At 44.6% G+C, this 13,014-nt stretch overlaps 1 protein-coding gene across 8 annotated transcripts in view; it reads left to right on the plus strand.

Annotated features, from left to right (window-relative positions):
* The window catches only part of ctbp2a (C-terminal binding protein 2a), a 119,661-nt gene that overhangs the window by 100,866 nt on the left and 5,781 nt on the right, over nucleotides 1–13,014 (plus strand). For all 8 annotated transcript variants that reach the window (XR_002470335.2, XM_021580544.2, XM_021580546.2 and 5 more), the window contains one exon: nucleotides 8,876–9,030. Coding sequence is in view for 7 of the 8 variants with exons in the window: in XM_021580544.2 (XP_021436219.2) it covers nucleotides 8,876–9,030 (155 nt within the window). In the remaining variant the exon portion in view is untranslated. The remainder of the gene's footprint in view (nucleotides 1–8,875; nucleotides 9,031–13,014) is intronic.

Here is a 13,014-nt window from a genome sequence, read left to right on the forward strand (position 1 = left end):
TGGCAGGCAGAGGGAGGACAAGCAGGGGCTTTGTGTGTCTACTGGGGGGATAGGGTGTGTGTGTGGGGTGTGGGGGGCGGGGCAGGGCGCCGATATGGTCCAGATGGGGTCTGGAAGGGGAAAACCTGCTAACAAAAGAAGATATGTTCTTTACCCTCTTGCTCTCTCTCTCTTTCTCACATACACGCATATACACACACAGTATGCACCTTAACTCATGTTATGGCCCCGTGCTGATTTATCCTGTACAATAGTGAGTCCTGACCTTTTCCTTATTCATTCTATATAGGGGGTTAGAGGAGGTGTAACGGGAAACGGTGTTTTGTGTGTGTCCATGTGTATTGTGCATGTTTTTTTATTTTTAATTTTATGCATGTGGATTGAGAATTGGCCCTCTGAGGCAGTGCAATGTTCCAGTGCTCTGGCAGAGCTCCAGTAGAAATGAGAGAGAACTCCAGAGAGAGAAACGCTGCCGTCTCACTACCCATCCATGTACTGTCTCTGCACCAGGACTTAAACCATGCTGCTTTTGGCTACTGACCAGCCAAAGAGACACATTACACTTATTCATTCTCCTGGCATATATTGATACACAAAGACATAACACATTCACATACCTCTCTTTGTTATTTTCTTAGTTGGAGTCAGAACCTCTTTCTCTCGGTGTACCAGTTTTGGAGGCCTGTTAGTTTGAGTGAAGATGTCTGTCTCACCACTGGTTGCCATATTGAGTCAGGAGAGTGAGACCCCCACTCTGAGCCAACCTGTAACCATGGCCTCAGCTAGGGAGTTGCTAGGTAACAAGAACCAGCTGTTGGTCCTAAGCCATTGAGCCGTCTTGGCTCTTCATCTACAGTAGGAAAGAGAGCAGTTTCTATAAAACCCCATTCTGAGCTCGGCGACCGCACCGCGGCAGAGCCCTGACATCACCATGCCATGGAAAATCCTCCTCACTTCCTTTTGTTTTCTCAGTTTTTTATTGTTCAACGGGCTGATGACTTGAGGCCAGGGTAGAAATATTGACTCCTTCACACACACATTTGAGTCGTTGTGGCTGCGAGCTATTACGAGCTATTTCCATAATTAGGGATGGGGGTTTGATTTTTTTTTTTTTTTTTTACTATTCGAATAGAATCATACATTGTTGGCGGATATCAGGGTATTCGAAATACATATATTTTTTTGTATATGTTTGTTTATGTATACTTCCGTTTTTAACCTGAGCACTGCTGTTCAAGGGAGAGAGGCTGGCGCTCTTGGTGCAGCTGCAGAGGTGCCGGTGTGTGTGGTCAGATTAGTGCGAGCAGACGGAAGGAGAGAGAGGCAACTCGGCCACAGACAAGACTAGCTAACGTGTAGGAACCACAATGTTATTTATCCATCTCATATAACTGCCTGTCTTGACTAGAGGAGCCAGTTAGATATAGCTAGCTAGGCTAATTGAGGCCACATGTTGTGATTTCTCCCCAATTATTCAGATAAAATTACAACCTACCTGTTGGTTGGTCATTGTAGCCTACTTTTTCTCATTTTGCTAACTTTAATTTCATAATTTAATTCCCATCTTGCATGGCATTAGTAAACAAACTCTCCACTAGCTAGACATTGAGCCTCTTTGCCGATTTGATTGGCTAACATAAACAACAAGCTACACAGGTGAAGGCTACCGGTCGGCTACCAGTCTTTTTATGGGGCACGTCATAACTAAATTGAAAAGTTGCTGGGCGCAGTGCACGCTGAAGCGGTCGCCAGGTGTACGGTGTTTCCTCCGACACGTTGGTGTGACACATTGGTGCGGCTGGCTTCCGGGTTAGTGGGCATTGTGTCAAGAGGCAGTGCGGCTTGGTTGGGTTGTGTTTTGGAGGACGCATGGCTCTCGACCTTCGCCTCTCCCGAGTCCGTTCAGGAGTTACAGGGATGAGACAAGATTGGATACCGTGAAATTGGGTAAAAGTAAACAAAAAATATATGTATTATTTGAAATGTCATGGTATATTCATGTATGCAACAAAGTCACATGGATATTTTAATAAAATTTAGAAAAGGCCTTTTCAGTGTTATCATTTTTTTTCTTACAAAAATAAATACTCACACAAGTATTTGAATACTAAAGTCTGTTCGGATATTTGAATAACCCTGCACATTTCTCCCCATAATATATTGCGGAAAACCTGATCGGAAGATAGGGGGAGTGCAACACTCCCTTATTTAGTCAAACTATCTCACTGTTTTATTAGCAAGTATGCTGAACTGTTTGTTTCCAGATAGGACATTGTTGCTGGAGATATGCAGCATGTAAACAACAACGTATCGGGTATGTGAGACAGTCTTTGGTGTCTCAAGGTGGTTCACTTCTACCTCAAAGCTGGGTCTTGTGTCAGGAAACTCGTACAAACAGCTGACAGCTAGAGTCTTTTAAAGGAACGGGGAAATGAGGCACACAGAAATATCACATCATATCACTAATTATTTTATTTGAAGGGTGCTTTGAAAAAGGGTACAAAGTGAGTTAGCTTACAAATGACTGCATACAATAGGATGGCAGCTACTAATGAAATACAACTCAAGTTCCAAGAGAAACTGATGAGAAAATTAAAATGAGGGATTGTTTCTCAATTGTTCTGCTCTCATTTGGATACGATTCTCCTCTAAATCTGTGACTCTCGCCCTCTGGCAGCGGAGAATAAGAGTTGTCTGATCAGGCATCCAAATGGGAACTAGACACCCCATCGTATTCTCTGAGGGAAAAGCACATTTCTATTCATGTTTTTTTCTATTTCTGTTGTCAGAATCCAGAAAGGTTTTTAGTGGCAGAAAATCTGGGCTTTATCTGTGGTTGGATGCTCATGTCTCTCTGCTCTCTAACAGCTTCGTTCATACTGGCCTGGTGTCAATCTCAAGGTCATCCCGGGAGCAGTAGCACAGCAACACTGCATGGTGGTGACACACTCCCTTGTGAGTCTCAGAGCAACGTCATCTATTGGTTGTGTTAGTGTTCTGTGATAATAATGCAGAGGAAATCCTCGTAAAATTGTCTACATTTGTTTCCACTTAAGCAAATAGACCATTACGTAGCTCAGGGTGTAGTAATTGATTATCTATTAACTATGAGGTGTATCATTGTATCAAATTGGTGGCTTCAAAAGTTAGTGGCATCTTTATTCACTAAAACAAAGGGTGCATTTTATTTTATTTTTCCTCAAAATAAGCCTAATATTTTGTCTAGTGTGGAGTCTCTCCACCCTGTTTTGACTAGTGTTTACCCCTGCAATGGTTTCCTATGACACAGGTGTTGGGTGGGGCTCAGGCTAGCCTGCCAAACTCCCACGGTGCTAAACAGACCAGTGCCTTTAGTACAGAGGAGGGTGAGACACATTGCCAAGTTGGATTAGAAGCCTGTAAGTGCTGATCTTAGGACCAGCTGTGGTGGTGGGTTTGATTGGACACACAACTGTAACAACTGTGTCTGGTTCCCGGAACACACAAGTTCCCGGCGGAGGAAAAATATCGGGACCTACGAACTTCATAGTTTCACGTCACAACTAGGAACTTCATAGTTTTCCCTGGGTAGTTTTCATTTCAGTGATCCTCAAGGGAGAGAGTCCGACCCTATTAGCTGTCTGTTCCTGTTTGCAAATTGGTTGGGAATCACTGCTTGGGTAGCTAAGTCTTGGTGTCTCTGGCAATGTTACTTATCACATGAGTGTGGTTCACAGAACCACGTGGGTTGCACAAGCACTGGTCCTGGACCAGCTGAGTTAAGCCTTATCGTATAATCGATACAATAGTTTTTTTCACTCAATCTACACACAATGCCCCATAACAACAGGACAAAAACTGGATTTTAGGACCTTTTGCTAATTTAGATATTTTTCAAAATAACTGAAATATTATATTTACATAAGTATTCAGACCCTTTATTTAGTACTTTGTTGAAGCACCTTGGGCAGCGACTACAGCCCTGAGTCCTCGTGGGTGTGACACTACAAGCTTGGCACACCTGTATTTAATTCTTCTCTGCAGATCCTCTCAAACTCTGTGAGGTTGGATGGGGAGCGTTGCTGCACTGCTATTTTCAGGTCTCTCCAGAGATGTTCAAGTACAGGCTCTAGCTGGCTACTCAAGGACATTGAGAGTTGTCCCGAAGCCACTCCTGCATTGTCTTGGCTGTGTGCTTAGGGTCGTTGTCCTGTTGGAAGGTGAACCTTCGCCCCAGTCTTAGGTACTGATGGCTCTGGAGCAGGTTTTCATTAAGGATCTCACTGTACTTTGCTCTGTTCATCTTTCCCTGATCCTGACAAGTCTCCCAGTCCCTGCTGCTGAAAAACATCCCCACAGCATGATGCTGTAACCACCATGCTTCACCGTAAGGATGGTGCCAGGTTTCCTCCAGACTTGACGCTTGGCATTCAGGCCAAAGAGTTAAATCTTGTTTCTCATGGTCTGAGAGTCTTTAGGTGCTTTTTGGCAAATTCCAAGTGGGCTGTCAGCATCGGTGATATTGTACCCACAGCGGGCTCTCCTTCACTGCAGACAACGTGAGTAAAACATTTAAACGTGTCAACCCTCGCAAGGCTGCTGGCCCAGACGGCATCCCTAGCCGCGTCCTCAGAGCATGCATAGACCAGCTGGCTGGTGTGTTTACGGACATATTCAATGAATCCTTATCCCAGTCTGCTGTTCCCACACGCTTCAAGAGGGCCACCATTGTTCCTGTTCCCAAGAAAGCTAAGGTAACTGAACTGAGCTAAATGACTATCGCCCCGTAGCACTCACTTCCGTCATCATGAAGTGCTTTGAGAGTCTAGTCAAGGACCATATCACCTCCACCTACCTGACACCCTAGACCCACTCCAATTTGCTTACCGCCCCAATTAGTCCACAGACGATGCAATCGCAATCACACTGCACACTGCCCTAACCCATCTGGACAAGAGGAATACCTATGTAAGAATGTTGTTCATCGACTACGGCGCAGTATTTAACACCAAAAAACCCTCCAAACTCATCATTAGTCCTGTACTTTCTGACAGTCTGCCCCCAAGTGTTGAGGGTAGGAAACAACATCTCCACCCCGCTGATCCTCAACACTGGGGCCCCACAAGGGTCCGTTCTCAGCCCTCTCCTGTACTCCCTGTTCACCCATGACTGCGTGGCCATGCACGCCTCCAACTCAATCATCAAGTTTGCAGACAACACTACAGCTTGATTATCATCAACGACTAGACAGCCTACAGGGAGGAGGTGACATCCGAGAGAGCAGCCCCCTAATCACATCGACGGGACAGTAGTGGAGAAGGTGGAAAGTTCCTTGGCGTACACATCACGGACAAACAAATGGTCCCACCCACACAGACAGCGTGGTGAAGAAGGCACAGCAGCGCCTCTTCAACCTCAGGAGGCTGAAGAAATTTGGCTTGTCACCATAAACACTCACAAACTTTTACAGATGCACAATCGAGAGCGTCCTGTTGGGCTGTATCACCGCCTGGTACGGCAACTGCTCCGCCCACAACCGTAAGGCTCTTCAGAGGGTAGTGAGGTCTGCACAACGCATCACCTTGGGCAAACTACCTGCCCTCCAGGACACCTACACCACCCAATGTCACAGGAAGGCCAAAAAGATCATCAAGGACAACAACCACCCAAGTTACTGCCTGTTCACCCCGCTATCATCCAGAAGGCGAGGTCAGTACAGGTGCATCAAAGCTGGGACCGAGAGACTGAAAAACAGCTTCAATCTCAAGGCCATCAGTGTTAACAGCCATCACTAACATTGAGTGGCTGCTGCCAACGTACTGACTCAAATCTCTAGCCACTTTAATAATTACAAAATGGATGTAATAAATGTATTACTAGCCACTTTAAACAATGCCACCACTTATATAATGTTTACATACCCTACATTGCTCATCTCATATGTATATACTGTACTCTATACCATCTACTGCATCTTGCCTATGCCGTTCGGCCATCGCTCATCCACATATATTTTTATGTACATATTCTTCTTATTATTATATTCTACACTTGTGGGTATAAGGTAGTTGTTGAGAAATTGTTAGATTACTTGTTAGATATTACTGCATGGTCGGAACTAGAACCACAAACATTTCACTACACTCGCATTAACATCTGCTAACCATGTGTATGTGACCAATAAAATGTTAGTTGATTTGATTATCTGTGCCTCGACACAATCCTGTCTCGGAGCTCCAAGGACAATTCCTTCTACCTCATGGGTTGGTTTTTGCTCTGACATGCATTGTCAAGTGTTGGACCTTATATAGACAGGTGTGTGCCTTTACAAATCATGTCCAATCAATTGAATTTACCACAGGTGGACTCCAATCAAGTTGTAGAAACATCTCAAGGGTGATCAATGGAAACAGGATGCACCTGAGCTCAATTTCGAGTCTCATAGCAAAGGGTCTGAATACTTATGTAAATAATGTATTTTTGTTTTGTCATTAGGGGGTATAGTGTGTAGATTGCTGAGGAAATAAGGTTGCTGAGGTAACAATATGTGTAAAAAGTCAAGGGGTCTGTATACTTTCTGAAGGCACTGTATGTGTGTGTGTGTACTGGTTAGTTTGTGCACTTGTGCGTGTGTGTGCATATCTGTTAATCTTCACTCTATTTTCAGATTATCCAGAACATGTATGCATACATTAGTATTGCATTATGTCATTAAGAACATATTGGCACAGTATGGCGCTGTAGCACATTTGACGTGATGTGACTTGCATTTCACACAGGGTGGATGCGTGACTTGCCTCATGTTCTTTTCTCCCAGGCTGCTTTAAGAAGCTCTTCAGAATTTGTGACCAGGTTTTAGGACCTCATTAGGCTCTCATTAGTAGCTAATTAACCAGCAATGTATCGTGTATTTAGCACAGCTTCTTATTCGGTCTTATTAGGGTGCTAGTATTAGCCACAAGGTAATAATGAATCGTAAGTATATTGACCCACTTCCTACAGTGTTGCCAGTTTTGTGCCAGGCTCTTATGAGGGGAGGGAGGGAGAGAGAATATCTTCCCAACCATAAGGCCTATTGGACCTGCACACTGCAGCAAATACACTACATGGCCAAAGATATATGTGGACACCCCTTCAAATGAGTAGATTTGGCCGTTTCAGCCACACCCGAGCACACAGCTATACAGAAGGAGAGAGACCTTCTGCTCCCAGCTAATAGGGTATTTGAAATAAGTTATTTTCACCCATTCTGTGCTATGTTAATGGGGGTATTAGGAGACTCTGGTGTGTCTCTGTGGAGCACTATAGCTATATTGACCTCACTCTTCCAGGGATATTGATGCTGTAGGTACCCTATTCACTCAATTGTAAAGAGCAATGTTGTCATGGCAATATCCTTCCTCTGCACTCCTTCATGTACAAGGCAGTGAGAGTTTATTGACACAGTGACTGACACACTAGCCCATGATCAAATCTATGCACCAGCCTTTCCGAGCTCCTCCACACTCACATGGCTCGTTGGGGACCTCAGTGGATACGGGCAGTCTGTCACAGCTGTGACATAATACAGGATGTCTGTAGGTGCGTTCTATAGGGTGTACTGTGTGAAAATATGTTCCCCTACCATCCCCTTATGATTTCACCCTCCCTGGTTACTGCCACCAAGGTGAAAATTCATACATTTACTAGGCTGGGTTCAGTTTAGGATTTAGTGGTTAGCTGTTTTTTGTTATTACAAAAAAAAAAACTAATGGAGAACAAAAGAGTGTTATTGTGAAGCAAAATATTTTGGTGTTACATTCTGACACATTTCTTTGTATTCTCTTTTTGTATTCCTGATGCTATCTTGTGTTCTCATTCAACGGGCACAGGTTACAGTTCTGGAGACAGAGTGCCGAGAGAAAAGCTCAGATCTGCTCCCCAGCAGCACAGATGCCACTAAATAAAATATTTTATAATCCTGCCCAAATCCTGTAATCACCATGACAACAGCAGTAGGGAGCGATGGTGTTCACTTCCCCACTTTCCTTTTTTTTGTTCCATTCTGTCCAGTCACTCTTCTCTTTTTTTTCCCTCTGTTTCCTTATTGAATTGTACATCTGGAGTTGGCTAGGTACTGTAGCTCACTGGTGTGTTACCATTGAAGCTCCAGGGATGGTGGTATTGTGCGGTGTGTGCAGAAGGTTGAGAGATTGTGGTCTATAGTATGAGGCTGTAACAGATACAGAAGACAAGTGCGTGTGTGATTGCTTAGGTGTGTGTGCGTACACACACAAACTGCCCCTGCAGGGTTGTGATAGGGTGGGAGTGACCTCATGGGGTGAAAGGCCTTGTTCCCTGGTATCTGGAGTCACATCATGAGACATAGAAGAGGTGTTGGTTATTTCAAGAAGTGTTGAGTGTGTGTTATTGATCTGTCTTACTAGGTGAGAGGGAGATGATAGTGGAGAAGAGAACTCAGTCCAGTTTGAGTCAGAGCATTCATTGTATCAAACTGTCAGTCTTCACATGAAACGTCTTGTTTATGTGCATGGTTGTGAAAAGATTGCATACGCACATCCAATGTCTAGGAGAAGGTTCTGTTCTGTTAAAAAGAGACTCTGCACATGGCAGTCTATACTCCCATGTGGTTTATTTTTTGACAATCTCCGACCCTTCAGGTTTTCATGAGGTTCCCTGTCTGTCTAACTGCTGTGTGTCTTACAGTACTCTACTGTAACTGCTGTGTGTCTTACAGTACTCTACTGTAACTGCTGTGTGTCTTACAGTACTCTACTTTAACTGCTGTGTGTCTTACAGTACTCTACTGTAACTGCTGTGTGCTTTAGGGAGGCTCCATTATTAAAACCTCTCTCTCTCTTTCTGTCTCTATCTCTCTGTCTCTCTCTGTCTGTAGGTATCCGTCCCCAGATCATGAATGGGCCCATGCACCCTCGCCCCCTAGTGGCCCTGTTGGATGGACGTGACTGTACAGTCGAGATGCCCATCCTCAAAGACCTGGCCACTGTCGCCTTCTGTGATGCCCAGTCCACACAGGAGATCCATGAGAAGGTACAACACACACTTACCCACGTACGCCCACACACACTGTTTCAGGCACTGACACAAGCATGCGTACACATACATGCACATGCTATACACTGAGACTGCATGGGCTTCCACAAAAGAATAAGCCTTAACAATGTGCATGCCCTCAATTCAAACTGTAGCTCTTTTCACCTCCCTCTCCTCCTTTTCCCCTGTATCCTCCCCCCTCCTCCTCTTCTCTTTCTGTGACATAAAACTGATATTGCAGTAGAGTATACTGGCTCTCCCAGTGATTTCATTATGATTTAATGTCATCAAATCTTCCCCTCTTTGTATACAGTACTAAATGTGCAAAAAGTTTAAAGCTGCAATATGTAACTTTTTGGGCGATGCGACCAAATTCACATATAAATGTGAGTTATAGATCTGTCATTATAATTGAAAGTAAGGCTAAGAAGCGGTAGATCTGTTCTATGTGTACTATTTCTATGCTTCCCATTCTTAATTTTTTGCGTCTTTTGCATTCAGTTTTGCTCACCAGCTTCAAACAGCTGAAAATACAAATTTGGTCATATAAAATATATGTCACAGCGGGTTAGATGGTACAATGATTCTCTGCACAATGACTGCTTGTTTTGTCACATTGCTAAAGGGTAGAGCTGCTGCTTTCAAGGAGCGGGACTCTAACCCGGAAGCTTCTAAGAAACTTTGCTATGCCCTCCGACGAACCATCAAACATGCAAAGCGTCAATACAGGACTAAGATCGAATCGTACTACACCGGCTCCAACAATTGTTGGATGTGGCAAACTATTACATACTACAAAGGGAAGCACAGCCGAGAGCTGCCCAGTGACACAAGCCTACCAGACGAGCTAAACTACTTCTATGCTTGCTTCGAGGCAAGTAACACTGAAACATGCATGAGAACATCAGCTGTTCCGGAAAACTGTGTGATCGCGCTCTCGGCAGGCGACGTCAGTAAGACCTTTATACAGGTCAACATTCACAAGGCCTCAGGGCTAGACGGATTACCAGGACGTTTGCTCCGAGCATGTGCTGACCAACTGGCAAGTGTCTTCACTGACATTTTCAACATCTCCCTGTCCGAGTCTGTAATACCAACATGTTTCAAGCAGACCACCATAGTCCCTGTGCCCAAGAACACTACGGTAACCTGCCTAAATGACTACTCACCCATAGCGCTCACGTCTGTAGCCACAAAGTGCTTTGAAAGGCTGATCATTATCATGTGACAAATATCCCAGAAACCCTAGACCTACTCCAATTTGCATACCGCACCAACAGATCCACAGATGATGCAATCTCTATTGCACTCCACACTGCCCTTTCCCACCTGGACAAAAGGAACACCTATGTGAGAAGGTTATTCATTGACGACAGCTCAGCATTCAACACCATAGTGCGCTCAAAGCCCGTCACTAAGCTAAGGACCCTGGGACTAAACACCTCCCTCTGCAACTGGATCCTGGACTTCCTGACAGGCCGCCCCCAGGTGGTAAGGATAGGTACCAATACATCCCCCACGCTGATCCTCAACATGGGGGTCCCTCAGGAGTGCATGCTCAGTCCCCTCCTGTACACCCTGTTCACTCATGACTGTACGGCCAGGCACGACTCCAACACGTGATCAAGACAAAGGAGATGATTGTGGACTACAGGAAAAGGAGGACCAAGCACACCCCCATTCTCATCGACGGGGCTGTAGTGGAGCAGGTTGAGAGCTTCAAGTTTCTTGGTGTCCACATCACCTACAAACTAACATGGTCAAAGCACACCAAGACAGTCATGAAGAGGGTACGACAAAACTTACTCTCCCGCAGGAAACTGAAAAGATTTGGCATGGGTCCTCAGATCCTCAAAAGATTCGACAGCTGCACCATAGAGAGCATCCTGACTGGTTGCATCACTGCCTGGTATGGCAACTGCTCAGCCTCCGACCGCAAGGCACTATAGAGGGTAGTGCGAACGGCCCAGTACATCACTGGGGCCAAGCTTGCTGCCATCCAGGAATACTGTACCAGGCGGTGTCAAAGGGAGGCCCTGACAATTATCGAAGACTTCAGCCACCCCCCCCCCCCCCTTCTACCCTGCTGCTACTCTCTGTTTTTATCTATGCATAGTCACTTTAATAACTCTACCTACATGTACATATTACCTCAATTACCTCGACACCGGTGCCCCCACACATTGACTCTGTACCACTACCACCTGTATGTAGCACCGCTATTGTTATTTACTGCTGCTCTTTAATTATGTTTTCTTAAAACTGCGTTGTTGGTTAACGGCTTGTAAGTACGGTTGTATTCGGCGCATGTGACAAATAACATTTGATTTGGATTTGAACCTGACAACTGTTTGAATTTCTGCAACTAGGAAATGGCGGTGCAATTTCTGTATATTGCACCTTTAACAAAGCAAAGCAATTTCCATGTATTGTGTATGTTGACCTTACAGTTGATCAGCGTCAAAAGCCCAAACAATCCGTGATAATCATGTTGTCTGTGATCTTGTCAACAAGGTTTGTTGACATCTTTTGTCAGAAAAGGAGATTTTGAACCATTTAAAAAAATATATTTATATTTGGGTGTAACGCACAGAGAGGGAGCAAGTGAGATTGGAAAATAGAAAAGGCTAGATGGATGGAGGGAAGGAGAAAGTGAGAGGAAAAACGGGTCCCGGGTTCTGTTGACCTCTTGACATGCTTCTCTCTGGACCCTGGCCTCTCTGTGCTACCCTGTTCACACACACCAAGGCTTTCTGTCCAAACAGCTGTTGTTTGCACATACATTACACAGCGAGGCAGCCTACCCTGGGTGTAGAAATATTGACAGAGCTCCCGCCTTTTGTCTACGAGTCAGCAGAGACAGCGGAAGTGGCACTTCACACACACGAAAGGAGAAAGGGCCGCACACTCACACGCAAACAACCCACTAACATTGTCTCAAACACAGAGGCTCAAATACAAACCAAACCATACACACACACGCTGACTCACATTTACACATACACACACAGACCTCACCTCTCAAAGACACAAATCCACCCACTTTCATCATACATACTGAAACGCACACTACTGCCTCTCTGCATGCATCGCCTGAGAAAGATGAGCCAAGTTAGTTCCCTGACAGGAGCCTGAATCTGTATATTTCTCCCCAGTGAATTACATAGCATTAGAGCACTATTAGGAGGTTACAATGACTCACTATCCATTTTCAAAGCAGTGCTAGCGTGCTCTCGTCGTGTTTTGGTGCTGACTTATCACTCTCGTGTTTTGTTGTGTAGGCTAAAGGGTTTGCGTGCTAGCGTGTTATCTCTCCCTCTGATGTCAGAACAATGTAAGCAGTTTAACCATCTGTTTGTGGACTGTGAGTGAATTGATACAAATGAGTCTTTAGCGTTATATCAGCTTTGATCTGTACAATAGAGTGGTGTACTGATACCATTCCACACCACACAAACTCTCCTCGCAACGTTTTGATCTGGATAAGAAATTCTGAAAAACATCTATTGGGTTGAGTCCATCCCTCTATGCCATATCAAACTGCTTTTTTACAACTTCTGTATATTTTAATACTGGTCCACCATCGTTATAAAAATAATCACTCGTTCAGTTTTTTCATTTAGTCTGACACATTGCTCAGTGATTACTTGCTTAATGACTCACACAGCATTGGCCATTTCAACCCACAGGACGTATTGTCTCCAGCCAAACTTGCCTCTGGCTAGCAACACAGCCTAAGCATAGATGAATGCACGAGGAGAGATTTAACCTTGAATTAGCATCTAGTGCTGACTCCAGCTAGCTCTAATAAAACCGTTATGGAAAGTCACAGCTATGCTAATCTGGCAGGCCAAGCTAATGCAGTTAGCCTGAGGAGAATTTAAATATATTATTTACCAAAAAACCCTTGACAGGGTGCACTTGCTATGGTATCTGGGGATCTGGATAAAACATCAATCCAGTTTATGACCCTGCCCGTCT

Source organism: Oncorhynchus mykiss, chromosome 23 (genome assembly GCF_013265735.2).
Source record: "Oncorhynchus mykiss isolate Arlee chromosome 23, USDA_OmykA_1.1, whole genome shotgun sequence".
NCBI lineage: Eukaryota > Metazoa > Chordata > Actinopteri > Salmoniformes > Salmonidae > Oncorhynchus > Oncorhynchus mykiss.